This window comes from Verticillium alfalfae, genomic scaffold (genome assembly GCF_000150825.1).
Source record: "Verticillium alfalfae VaMs.102 supercont1.5 genomic scaffold, whole genome shotgun sequence".
In the NCBI taxonomy this organism is placed as follows: Eukaryota; Fungi; Ascomycota; class Sordariomycetes; order Glomerellales; family Plectosphaerellaceae; genus Verticillium; species Verticillium alfalfae.
Genome location: NW_003315034.1, coordinates 2,433,296 through 2,444,515, shown reverse-complemented (window position 1 = coordinate 2,444,515; position 11,220 = coordinate 2,433,296). Strand labels below are relative to the sequence as shown.

Genomic DNA, 11,220 nt, shown 5'->3' with positions numbered 1-11,220 from the left:
GCACCATATCTCCGACTTTCGGATAAGCTTCTGGCCCCTCTTGGTAGATTTCATCCAGCCAATGGGACCAGTTTGCCGCGGACTGTGCCCCTGGACTTGTCCACATGCAAGCCGTGCCAACCCTGTCACACATCGATCCATTGCTTCTGCGCTGTCTCAATACGTCCCATTTGGGGTTCGGTCTCGCCCAGACCACGCGCGAAAGTCGCTTTAGCGATGTCCCAATTCGAGACCCTTCATTTCTCACTGCAAGCCATCCAACACCCATCACCCTCGTGGCGCGCACCAACCGATGGCGTTCCTAGCTGGTAGATCGCCTTTAAACAGCCCAGGCCCGCTGCCTGGGTTGTCGGGGAGGATGCTGAGAGGTCTTCAAGCACCCATTCGACAACATGAAGCATTCTGCCATCCATCTACTCTGGCTCGCCGGAGCTCAGGCTCTGACTGTGCCTCCCGCTGTTACCCTGACCGTCGATCCGCTGCCTAGCGACTATCTGACCTCATACGCCAAGGATGATATCATCCCGACTGATGAGACGGTCACGGTCAAGGCCACTGTTATTCCAACCGGTACAGCGCTGTTGCTGCCAACACTATCAGATGTCGAACCCCACACGACTGGTATCATCGACCCCGTCGTGGAGTCTCTGACCAAAGGACTGCTCTTGACCACTCCTATTCCTTCACCCACATCGCTGTTGCAGCCAGTGGCGTCGCCAACATTGAAGAAGAGACAAGCAAGGCCACCGACTCAACAACTCGAACAAAGGGCTGGTGGTGACATTTTTGCCGTACCAGTAGCAACAAGTGCTCCACCATCATCCATCATCCGGCGGACTGATCATCCGGCGCCACGCCTTGGAGTTCGCAAGTCAGGCCCCATCCAAACTAACAAGTTCTACTCCAACTTCTTCCTCGGTGACCAGACCGGCCCGACCTACACGTTTCCCTACTCGATCGCTTGGTCAAGGGGCCAGGGCCCGGCAGCGAGCTGGGGCATTGCTATATCTCACACCGAGCCGAAACAGCGTGTATTCGGTCCTATCGAATACAACAAGGCCAATGCGTACTACATCAACCCGGTTGGCATCCAGTCGATGATTCTCTCGGCCAAGGAGCTCGGTAAGGACACTATTCTCGCTATGGACCAGACGACCGCGTTTTCCGCTCGCGTTGGACTCAAAAGGAATGCGGCGTCCGCTCCTTCCATCATCTTGCCTCTCATTCAGGGCATGGCATTTGTCACTGGCCAGTTTTCAGGCGGTACCCCCATGATCCAGTCGGGTGTCTACATCCGTAGCATGGTACGGGTAGCCACAAACCCCAAGACCAACGTGGTCAAGTACAATTTCCTCCTCGAAGATGGCACTACCTGGCGTGTTTACGGCCACAGCACTTCAGGGGCTGCGCTCGATCTTCAGGTAATCAACAACGGCCTGGTCCAGAGCAGGAACCCCTTTTACGGTACCGTTCAGATCGCCAAGGACCCGAAGACAGCGGGCTCAGAGAAGGTGCTGGACGATGGTGCAGGTATCTACGCGACTGGTATCACCCTGACCGGCTCGGCCTCCGGCACGGTTGGAACGTACTCTTTCAAATTCGCCAAGACTGGTCATCCCAAAGGCAACATCTACACTTACGCCCTGCCCCACCACGTTGCTTCTTTCAATGCCGATACTACAAGACGTATTTCGGCACTCAAGCTCCAGACACCGACAAAGGGAGTCGGCGTCGCGATTCTTGGTTCTGTCTGGACAATGACCGAGTCCAATCTTCCCACCGGCATGAGCTTTTCTCCATGGGATATCACCAGAGGGGGACGTCTTGCCTTGTCAACAGCCGTCAAGAACGCCATCAAACCTGTCGCATTGTCTGAGATCTCGCAGGATATGAACGCCCAAACGAACCTCGACTCAATGTACTTCAGTGGCAAGGCACTGGCCAAGTTTGCTCAAATTGTTTATGTCATCAATGATATGCTCGGAGACAAGGCCTTGGCCCAGGCTGGCCTCAACAAGCTCAAGGCCGCCTTCGCTGTGTTTGCTACCAATAAGCAAAAGTTCCCCCTGATCTACGAGAGTGAGTAATTCCCCTACCATCCACATTTTCAGCAAGCTGACAGGGCAAAGGTGCCTGGGGCGGAGTCGTCTCCTCGGCGACATACGTTAACCGTGATCCAATGGCCGACTTTGGGAACTCGTACTACAACGACCATCATTTCCACTACGGCTATCACGTCCTCGCTGCCGCCTACATTGGCTACCTTGATAAGACTTGGCTCGCTCAGAACAAAGACTACGTCAACACACTCGTGCGTGATTATGCCAACCCAACCGTGCTGGATACATTCTTCCCGCCGCACCGCAGCTTCGACTGGTACCATGGACACAGTTGGGCGCATGGTCTTTTTCCTTCACTTGACGGTAAAAACCAGGAGTCTAGCTCTGAGGACATCTCGGCCATGTATGCCATCAAGATGTGGGGAACCGTCATCGGCGACACGAACATGGTTGCCAGGTATGTCTCACGCCCAGGCCACGCAAGAAGCGTATTCCTAACAGATCCCACAGGGCCAACCTTCAGTTGTCTGTGATGACGAGGAGTCTTCAGCAGTACTACCTTTACACATCCGACAACACGGCCCAGCCGCCCAGCTTCATTGGCAACAAGGTAGCAGGCATTCTGTTCGAGAACAAGGTCCACCACACGACTTTCTTCGATCCGAACATTGAGGCCATCCAAGGCATTCACATGATTCCCATACACGCGCCGTCAGGGCTCTCGCGGTCCAAGACCTTCATCAAACAGGAATGGGATACCTACTTCAGCAACGGTCGCATTGACAAGATCAACAACGCCTGGAAGGGCATCGCTTACGCCAACTACGCCATCATCGAGCCTGCCAAGGCGTATGCCTTCTTCAACTCATCATCATTCCAGCCTGCATGGATTGATGGCGGAGCGTCAAGGACATGGTACATGGCGTACTCGGCTGGTATGTTGACACGCACATTCTCTCGTTGCGATCTATGGCTAACAGCACTGCAGCACTGGGTGGACTGTAATTTTGAAGAGACATTAGTTGTACAAAAGCATTATGGCGATCATATACCCGAACAGATCACCAGTAGTAGTAGTGCATTAGAGAAGACCCCAGGCGACTTATGCAGGCTGATTAGAGGGGCAAGACTCCAGATTGCGGGAGCGAAGCCTAACTTGATCACGACAGATCGGTTTCATTTGTCTCATTTCCTTAATAGCAATATCTTTGACCAGAGACTAGTGATAGAAACCTTGATCTCTCCAATTCGTCGAGATACACGTGTGTTCCCCACCCACCGAGTTCAGCCCTTTGAGTATAGCATAGAGTATTTAGAGGATGGCTGATCAGCAATCCTGAATACCACACTTGCCCGTGCTCGCGGCTGCTGTCATCGCCGTTTCATGATTCCTTGAAGTGACATTGAGGAAAGGAAAATAAGCAGTGGCCGTGAAACTCAGCAGTCAAGATATCTAACCTCACGTAAGAATGAACGAGGGTACTCCTAGAGTCAAGATCTCAGCCGTCACTCCAATGGATCGCGCCCCCCTTGTGCGATCATAGCTGCGTGGTACTCTTCGTCAGATTCGAGGTCAATCTCTATGGGGTGCGTTATCGGCAACATGGGTGTCTCATTCTCTTCAAGTTGCTTCAGCCGTGCAGCCGTATCAGGCTTGCTCTTGTTAATGCTGTAGACTTTGATTCTGTGAGCAGACGACGTAACGTGCAAACCCCAGTTCCTGTAGCAGCTGTCAGCTTGGTGTCCTGGTGAGACGACATAAAAGAACTCACCATGCACTCCTCACGTAGGTGGGCTGTGTATTCATGGCATTGTCCCACGTTCGCACGCAAAATTCCAGCCAGCCCTCAGCATCTACGGGCAGATCAATTTCCCAGAGTCGCCAGGCCCAGAAGTACTTTGTGCTCATCTTCTGCCAAGGTACTTCGTACCAGACTGACCCGCCATCACCGCTGACCTCAACTCGCACAGGCCAGTGGCCGCCGCCAGAGTAGGCCCAGCCGCGGAGCTTGACCTTGCCATCATGGATGATTTGGTCCTTATCGCGGGGGCTCATGATGGCGGAGCTCACTGGCATATCCTGAATGGAGAAGCCGTTGCTGAACTTGGCGTTCTGCTTGCCGATTTGGGGCGTGTAGTACAGGTATTCCTTCATCTGTACTGGTCCAGGACTAGGGCCGCGTATCGCGCGAACTTGGTACAGCCATTTGGCGCTGCGAGCACCGATGTAGCCAAAGACGACTGCGCGAAGTGGGAAACCATGGATCTTGGGCAAAGGCTCCCCGTTCATCTCCCATGCAAGCAAGACTTCGTGCGCTTTGACCTTGCGCCAGGGCACACTGACGAGGTAGTTCATCACTTTGCCCTTCTTGAAGTAAGTGTCCGCGCCGCGGAGCTCAATGTCTGTCACGCCGTCCTGAAGGCCGCCGCAGTATTTTATGACCTTTTTCAAACTGACTCCAGTCCAACGCGCCGTGCCGATAGCACCCTCTCCCCAAGGAGCGTTGATGAGCTCGTCGCCATCGCCCGGGTACTCGTGTATTTGCTCAATGCGGCGGGTTCCAGAGCACTGCAGTGACACAACGTTGCTCTGACGAGAGAATAGCGCTTCGTTCTGAAGATCCGCTAGCGTGAGGATTCGGGGGTTGTTGACGAGACCACCAATGTCGAGAGTGAACTTTTCAGGATCAATCTCGGGTACACCGCCATGATTACGGACAAAGTGGTCCTTATTGTCAGTGATTTCAGTCTCGACGAGGCGATCCTAGTGACTAGTCAGAAATGTAGGGGGGCGAGGGTGATCGAAACGCGTACTCTGACCGGTTCGCCGTTATATGGAAACTGCAAGACATGGATCATGTCCTTGGCCTTCTCTTTCTGGACATATTCCCAGCTGATTCGAGGGATATAGTCAAGGCCGCATGCGTAGTGGTACTGCTTAAATCGCTCGCCGGTGAGAATTGGGTTGGTGTCCGGCAGCGGGACAAGTTGAAATTCTGGAGGCTGCGATGAGCGTGAGCCATGGGGCAGCATTCAAGACCAATGACATAGGAACACGAACGTCCGGAAAATCATATTCCGCTAGGATCTTCTGCGCTTGCTCCTTCTTCTCGGGGTATTTCTCCCACTCGATATAGCCCTTCCATCCTTCTCTCTCTTCCGCAAAGTGAGGAAGATTGGTTTTCGTTCGGAAGGGAAGCGCGTGTGGTTCGGCTGGAGCCATTTTCACGACTGATGACTGATATCTGGTAAGTAGGAAGACTTGGCTCGCATGCGAAGGTAGGCCAAGTATCGGGTTGTTGGCGAGGACTTCTGCAAAACTGGTCGCTTCTTAACAGGCGTGAGAGCCGGGTCAGTGACATAAGATCCTGCGGAACTCCGAACCCAGAAGTCCTTGACCATCACTGTGTCGTCAGCAGCAGATGGAGCTGCTGCATGGGCCGTGACATCGACCCAATGAATATGAGTATCTAGGTGCCGGCTTTTGCGTGTGGTGATGTCATGCCCATGGTCGCACGACTGTTGCGTGGCTCTGTGCAGGTGCTGCCATGGAGTCACCAGTGCACCATTGCTAGCATGTGCTGCATCGCATCATGTCGATCTTGAGAACGAAGAGCCGAAGTTGCCGTATGCACTACGATTAAGGAGGCAGCGAGACGAGATGGCGCTGAGGATGTCAAGGGCGGGGCAGCTCTTTCAATACGACTCAGGCCTCTCAGGCCTCGCACAGCATGCACTCGCTGTCGGGCGTCCTCAGCGGCACCAAACAAGGCTGGCCGGAGGGGAAGAAGCAAGCAAGCATTCATCAGACAAATGTATGTTTCTATCGGTCAGCTGGAGCGGCCCAAGCGGTCGGGTTGTAATACGAAATCGGTGCCCGGACATTTATTCAAAGCTGAAAGGTGCTAAACAGGTCGATCACCAGATTATTAGCGAGCTATGGCTTCACGTGTGCCATCGCCCGGAGCGACTGTCTCACGTGAGGAAAAGGCCATGCAGGCAGTTGCGCCATCATCACGTTCCTGAGATGTTGACAGCGCCGACAAGTCACTGTTGGTCGACCGTTGGGATTGTTCTGGAGGGTTGAGAGAGGGCATCATTCGCTCAGAAAACGCTGCTGGCCAGAGAGGGGGAATCGCGGCCAGCCATGGCAAGGATGCAGTGTCGCACCGCACGCCCAGCAGACCCGGGTTATTGAGATGTGAGATGAGCAAAGTTGGGGGGCGTGAGACAAAGGTGGAGGAGGGGCGAACTCCAAGCGCTGTCAGACGTGCCCAATCAAAAAGAGCAACGATGATGGCGACGGGGAATTTTCCCCATGACTGGAAGATCGACGTGGGGGGAGCGAGCTGATTGTTCCTCCTGCTGGTCGCCGGATGCAGAGCTGGTGAATCCCAGCGTCAAGGGGGGGGGGGCAAGGAAGCCAGGGGCAAGCCATCGTCAAGACGAGCTGGACACTGGGGAGCGTGGGGGTTCCCCAGATCAGGACGTGTTCGGCGGGCTTGTCTCGTACAGGTCTGAGAGGGGGGTGGAAACAGGGGCCGTTGTGCTGTCTGTGTCTGTGTACGGCCGCGCGTGACCGACTGAGAAATAGTCTGTTGAGGTGTTGAGGGGCGCTGGTACGTAGATAGACAAATCAGAACCTTGACTACGTGTGGCCTGGCCACCCCCACGTCGCAGTCACCGACCATGTTAGCCAAGAGCATCCGAAAGCCGCACACCAGGCCATCATGGGGCTCCTGTCTGGTGGGAGACAGACATCCGGCCGGCGCGCACCTCAGCTGGACGGACCATCAAGCCGATGAGCGGCGGTATCCGAACGAGTATATAGCAGGTGCTCAGTGCCCTGGTGTCCGGTCACTGTTCTTTCATTCTCGCCATCACCACGCGCATATTTTCTTTATTTAAACGTTGCTCGTCGTTCTCAGCCAGGCGAGAGTTCCTGCTGATCCTGCTGCTATCAGTCAGCACCCCGCCTTCCAAAACGCACAACTCCCCATATACAGACGCATTGATCATGCCTTCAACATTGACACCACCCCCAGCGGAAGCAACATGGGTTGCCGGTCAGCCCAAGGCCGTACACCATCGTCTTCCCGACGGCGTCTATGTCCCGACGCTTTGCTTCTTCACGGAAAATGACGAGGTCGACCTGAACGTCCTGGAGCGCCATCTCGTGCGTCTCATCAACGCCGGCGTAGCAGGCATTGTTGTTCATGGATCCAACGGCGAGGTAGCCCACCTCACGAGAGAGGAGCGCGCGGCCGTCATCCGATGCGCCGCCGACACGATCCACCAAGAGGGTCACGATGTCCGCATCCCCCTCATTGCCGGGTGCGGGGCCCAGTCAACGCGAGAGACGCTGCAGCTCTGCCGGGACGCCGCCAAGAGCGGGGCATCCCACGCTCTGATGCTGCCCCCGAGCTACTACGGCGGTCTGCTCGACGACAACAAGATTGTGGATTACTTCCATGACGTGGCCGATCAGAGCCCGCTGCCGTTGCTCATTTACAACTTTCCCGGGGCGGCGGCTGGGCGCGACCTCTCTTCCGATGTTATCCTACGAATCGCAGCGCATCCCAACGTTGTTGGTGTCAAACTGACGTGCGGGAACACGGGCAAACTAGCTCGGGTTGCGGCGGACGCGCCCGAGGGTTTCTTCGTGTCAGGAGGAAGCGCCGACTTTATTCTGCAGGGTATGGTCGTAGGCGCACATGGCACCATCTCTGGGCTCGCCAATGTGGCACCGCGGGCCTGCGTACGCATCATGGAGCTTTTCAGGACGGGTCGGCTCCTCGAAGCGCGACGTCTCCAGGCTATGGCCGCCAAGTGTGACTGGGTCGCCATCAGGACAGGTTTCGTCGGTGTCAAGGCAGCTATTGGACACTTTGAGGGATACGGTGGAGAGCCACGACGACCATGCGTGGCACCAACACCACAAGAACTGAAGGGCATCGTGGAGGGCATGGCCGAGTTGCGCAGAGAGGAGGCGGCTCTGGAGAGCGAGGCGTGAAGAAGCCTGGGCGGATCGAATTCAGGACCGAGGTGCATGTATGCTCCCCAACCCGGGCTGTCTCGCTGGGCGGGTTTTCTGGAGTGGCGGGGAGGATTCCACAGCATTGCTGGGCGTTTGGTTAATATTTGTGGATCTTGTTCTTCGGAAAAGCCTCTGTACGAAGTAATAATGGAAAGTGATTCGTCGTATGAAAGCTGCAAGCGCCCAGCCAAGTCGTCAGATTCGCGTCAGTGGCATGATTTTGCAGCACATCGTGAGCGCCTCCTCCCACGGGTGGGATAGTGCTGTATTCTAGACTGCTGGAGTGACCCCCACCGAACGACCGAGGCGACAACCGTTCCCCGTCGGGGTGCATGCTGAGAGGAATGTTACTTCGCTTCAGGGGCGGGGCTCGTCGGGCAGAGATCGTCTGAGCGGCGGGAAAGAATACTTGGTAGTGACCGGTCAGACATCGTTGGTGCAGCTGAATGCCACCTCATTGATGGGTCGTATCACAGGATGACTGCGAGGTTGCCACATTTTTTCTGTTTCTGGAGACTTGCATCAGAGGGGCTCTTGCAATGGCTGGGCGATTTGACCCGAGAAAGAGAGAGGTAACACACCATCTCGAGGTCATCAGAGATCTGCTGCCCGCGTAAGGCTAGGAGGGGGCCTGTGCCAGCTATTGGGTGGCCAGCTGGGTGGAGGGGGGCCAAGAGGCGGCGCATGCACCCCGCAATCACCCAGCGTCAGCAGGGATGACAGCACCGAGAGTAGCTACAGTGTTAGAGTTTCTCCTCGGGTTGACCGTTGGGACGCCGAGGAGAAAAAGGGGAGGGGGGCTGTGCCAGACGAAGTAGAGACACAGACAGAAAGAGAGAGGTGGTGTAGAGTCGGGAGGAGAGAGGGCTCGTCATAGAAGGGAAAGTCCACCAATGGACAGCTGCTTGTTGCGAAGGATACTCTGGCAAACGTTCACACCTGTGCAGGGCGTGTGTGATGACCTGAGGGGGATGCCACCAGGCCTCCGCCAGCGCCCATTAGGTAACGACTGGACCCCCCCCCCCCTTGGAAACCTACTGGATGGCAGATGGACAGTAAATGGGGCGAGCCACTGCACTGGCCGGGGCGATTTGGGTGGTCTGTATCGGCGTCGGGGGAACATCGACACATGGATCAAGTAATAAGAGAGTTATTGTGTTACATGGTACACTTCGCGACCGCGATCAGCCGGCACTGACCGGCGCGGAGGGCTGTCCGCGGCCGGGGAGCGTAGGGAAGAGGGGACACGGCATGGATTCCCCCACGCCGGCTCGCTGGGAGAACAGAAGCTCGGTGACGATCCGGCAGGTTTTGGAATGGCATGCTGGATTGAACTCAGCGGAACTTTTCGGGCCAATGACCCACGAGCAGGAATCGACCTGAGGTGGCGTCTCAACATGCGGTCGCCTGTTGGTGCACGGGACACAATCCCAACTTTCGAGGCGACCATGGCAGCACATGAGATGAAGCTCGAGATGGCAGATGATAAATGGCTACCTGAGGGCCGCATGGTGTGTCAGCTGAACCGGCTTCTTGGCAGGTGTACTAACCTACCTTGAGGTACCTAACTACTTGAGGTCCCTGGAGGTAGACCAGGGCCTTATGTCGTTTCGCTTGGAGCTCGGACGAGCCGAACACTGGTAACGACGGACTGTTTCCAGTTCAGCGGCGCAGTCTGATCCTGCGATGAGTGCGCGCGAGAACCGCGAGGGTGAAGTTGGATGAGATTCTTTGGTCGCTGAATGAAAGTCAACGACTGCGTTCGACGACAGATGTGCTGGTCTCATGCTACAACCGATTCTGGACCTAAGGACTCCTAGATAAGGTACCTACCTGAAAGTCGCTGAGGTACCTGCCTACTGTCTCCTGGAGTCCTGAGACAAACTGTTGCTGGCACAAGCATCACTGCCAGAAGAAGCATCAAGGAAGCACAAACCCCCAGCCAGGTGCTCAAAACGTTGCTCTGGCAGGGGCGACCTGGTGATGGCTCAATCAATGCTCGGTATGGGTTCCTGCCGCCAATTCAGGCACCTTGTGCGAAGCCTCACCTAGCCTCGCCACGACGCCTTGGCATCGTCCAGTAGTTGATTTCAGGTATGGTCGAGATACCTTATTCTCTTCGAGCGAGTCCGGGCGTTTTCGTCTGTGTGTGGTCTCAGATAGACTGAAGCATCATCGCAAGAACCTTCCCATGTGTGCCCTGATCTATAAGAAACGGTGTAGGCCCAGGCGCTTTCACGATCCTTCAATTCCTTCAGCCCACCCGTCTCCTGCGTTCTATTCTCGTCCCGCCCTACACTTTTCGTTTCTCATTCATCTGTAGGCCGGTCCTCCCACATATTGTGAATACTCTCTTTGCCGTCAACCCCATTTTAATCCGATTCCGAAGTGCTCAATTGTGGCACACCGTTGTCAATCGCCGTCCACATCACGCTGCCACTCTTCGTCCCACCCGAAGGCTCGCCATGTACGCCTCGCAGCTCCTCCTCTCTGTGGCCGCTGCCTCGACTGCCGCTGCTGCCAATATTGCTCCGCGCGAACCGACACCCACCACGGCGGCCGCGCATGTCGCCGGCCGCGATCTCGCAGAGTGCTCATCCGTCGCTGCCGAGGTGCTGCCTCAGCTCACGAGCGCTCCCACACCCGACTCGGACCTCGCACGTTTCATCCTGACCGAGTCAGCCATCCTGTCAGCCGAAGACCAGTGCGCCGTCCCGTCCGTCACGGGCTCCATGGCCTCCGAGTTCACCAGCTACGCCAACGCATTGCTGGCCTGGCAGGAGGACCACATCAGCGAGTTTCGCAGCCTGTGGCAGGCCTGCAGCGACGTGCCTGGCATCCGCGACCAGGTCGACCTTCCCACGGGCTCTGGCTCATGCGCCAGCCTCGCGGCCAAGATCACGGGCGAGGCAGATCCCGCGGCAACGGGTACGTCGGGCAGCGACGGCTCGCCTGCTGCAACGGACGCGTCGGCGTCACAGTCTGACAATGCCGCGCCGCGTGAATCGGGACGCGTACTTGTTAGCGTCGTAGTAGGTTGTCTCGCCGCTGTTGGTCTGGTGTACTAGGCAGCGGGCGGTAATGAGCCAGATGAGTAATGCGGAGGAAACTGGCAGGAAGGGT

The 11,220-nt window shown here is 56.1% G+C and overlaps 4 protein-coding genes across 4 annotated transcripts; 3 read left to right on the top strand and 1 right to left on the bottom strand.

Annotated features, from left to right (window-relative positions):
* Nucleotides 1–392: 392 nt before the first annotated feature.
* On the top strand, nt 393–3,312 carry VDBG_05074 (endo-1,3(4)-beta-glucanase; the record flags this gene model as incomplete). The annotated part of the gene is made up of 4 exons (XM_003005422.1): nt 393–2,079; nt 2,130–2,517; nt 2,571–2,995; nt 3,049–3,312. 4 exons carry the CDS (start codon nt 393–395, stop codon nt 3,063–3,065), a joined length of 2,517 nt encoding a protein of 838 aa, XP_003005468.1.
* Nucleotides 3,313–3,566: 254 nt separating this feature from the next.
* VDBG_05073 (sulfite oxidase) lies at nt 3,567–5,283 on the bottom strand (the record flags this gene model as incomplete). Its single annotated transcript, XM_003005421.1, has 4 exons — nt 3,567–3,780; nt 3,833–4,824; nt 4,875–5,063; nt 5,122–5,283. The coding sequence occupies 4 exons, from the start codon at nt 5,281–5,283 to the stop codon at nt 3,567–3,569; spliced, it is 1,557 nt and encodes a 518-aa protein (XP_003005467.1).
* Nucleotides 5,284–6,967: 1,684 nt separating this feature from the next.
* On the top strand, nt 6,968–8,073 carry VDBG_05072 (dihydrodipicolinate synthase; the record flags this gene model as incomplete). Its single annotated transcript, XM_003005420.1, has 1 exon — nt 6,968–8,073. The coding sequence occupies one exon, from the start codon at nt 7,078–7,080 to the stop codon at nt 8,071–8,073; it is 996 nt and encodes a 331-aa protein (XP_003005466.1).
* Nucleotides 8,074–10,562: 2,489 nt separating this feature from the next.
* Nucleotides 10,563–11,179, top strand: VDBG_05071 (conserved hypothetical protein; the record flags this gene model as incomplete). Its single annotated transcript, XM_003005419.1, has 2 exons — nt 10,563–11,025; nt 11,166–11,179. 2 exons carry the CDS (start codon nt 10,563–10,565, stop codon nt 11,177–11,179), a joined length of 477 nt encoding a protein of 158 aa, XP_003005465.1.
* Nucleotides 11,180–11,220: the final 41 nt, after the last annotated feature.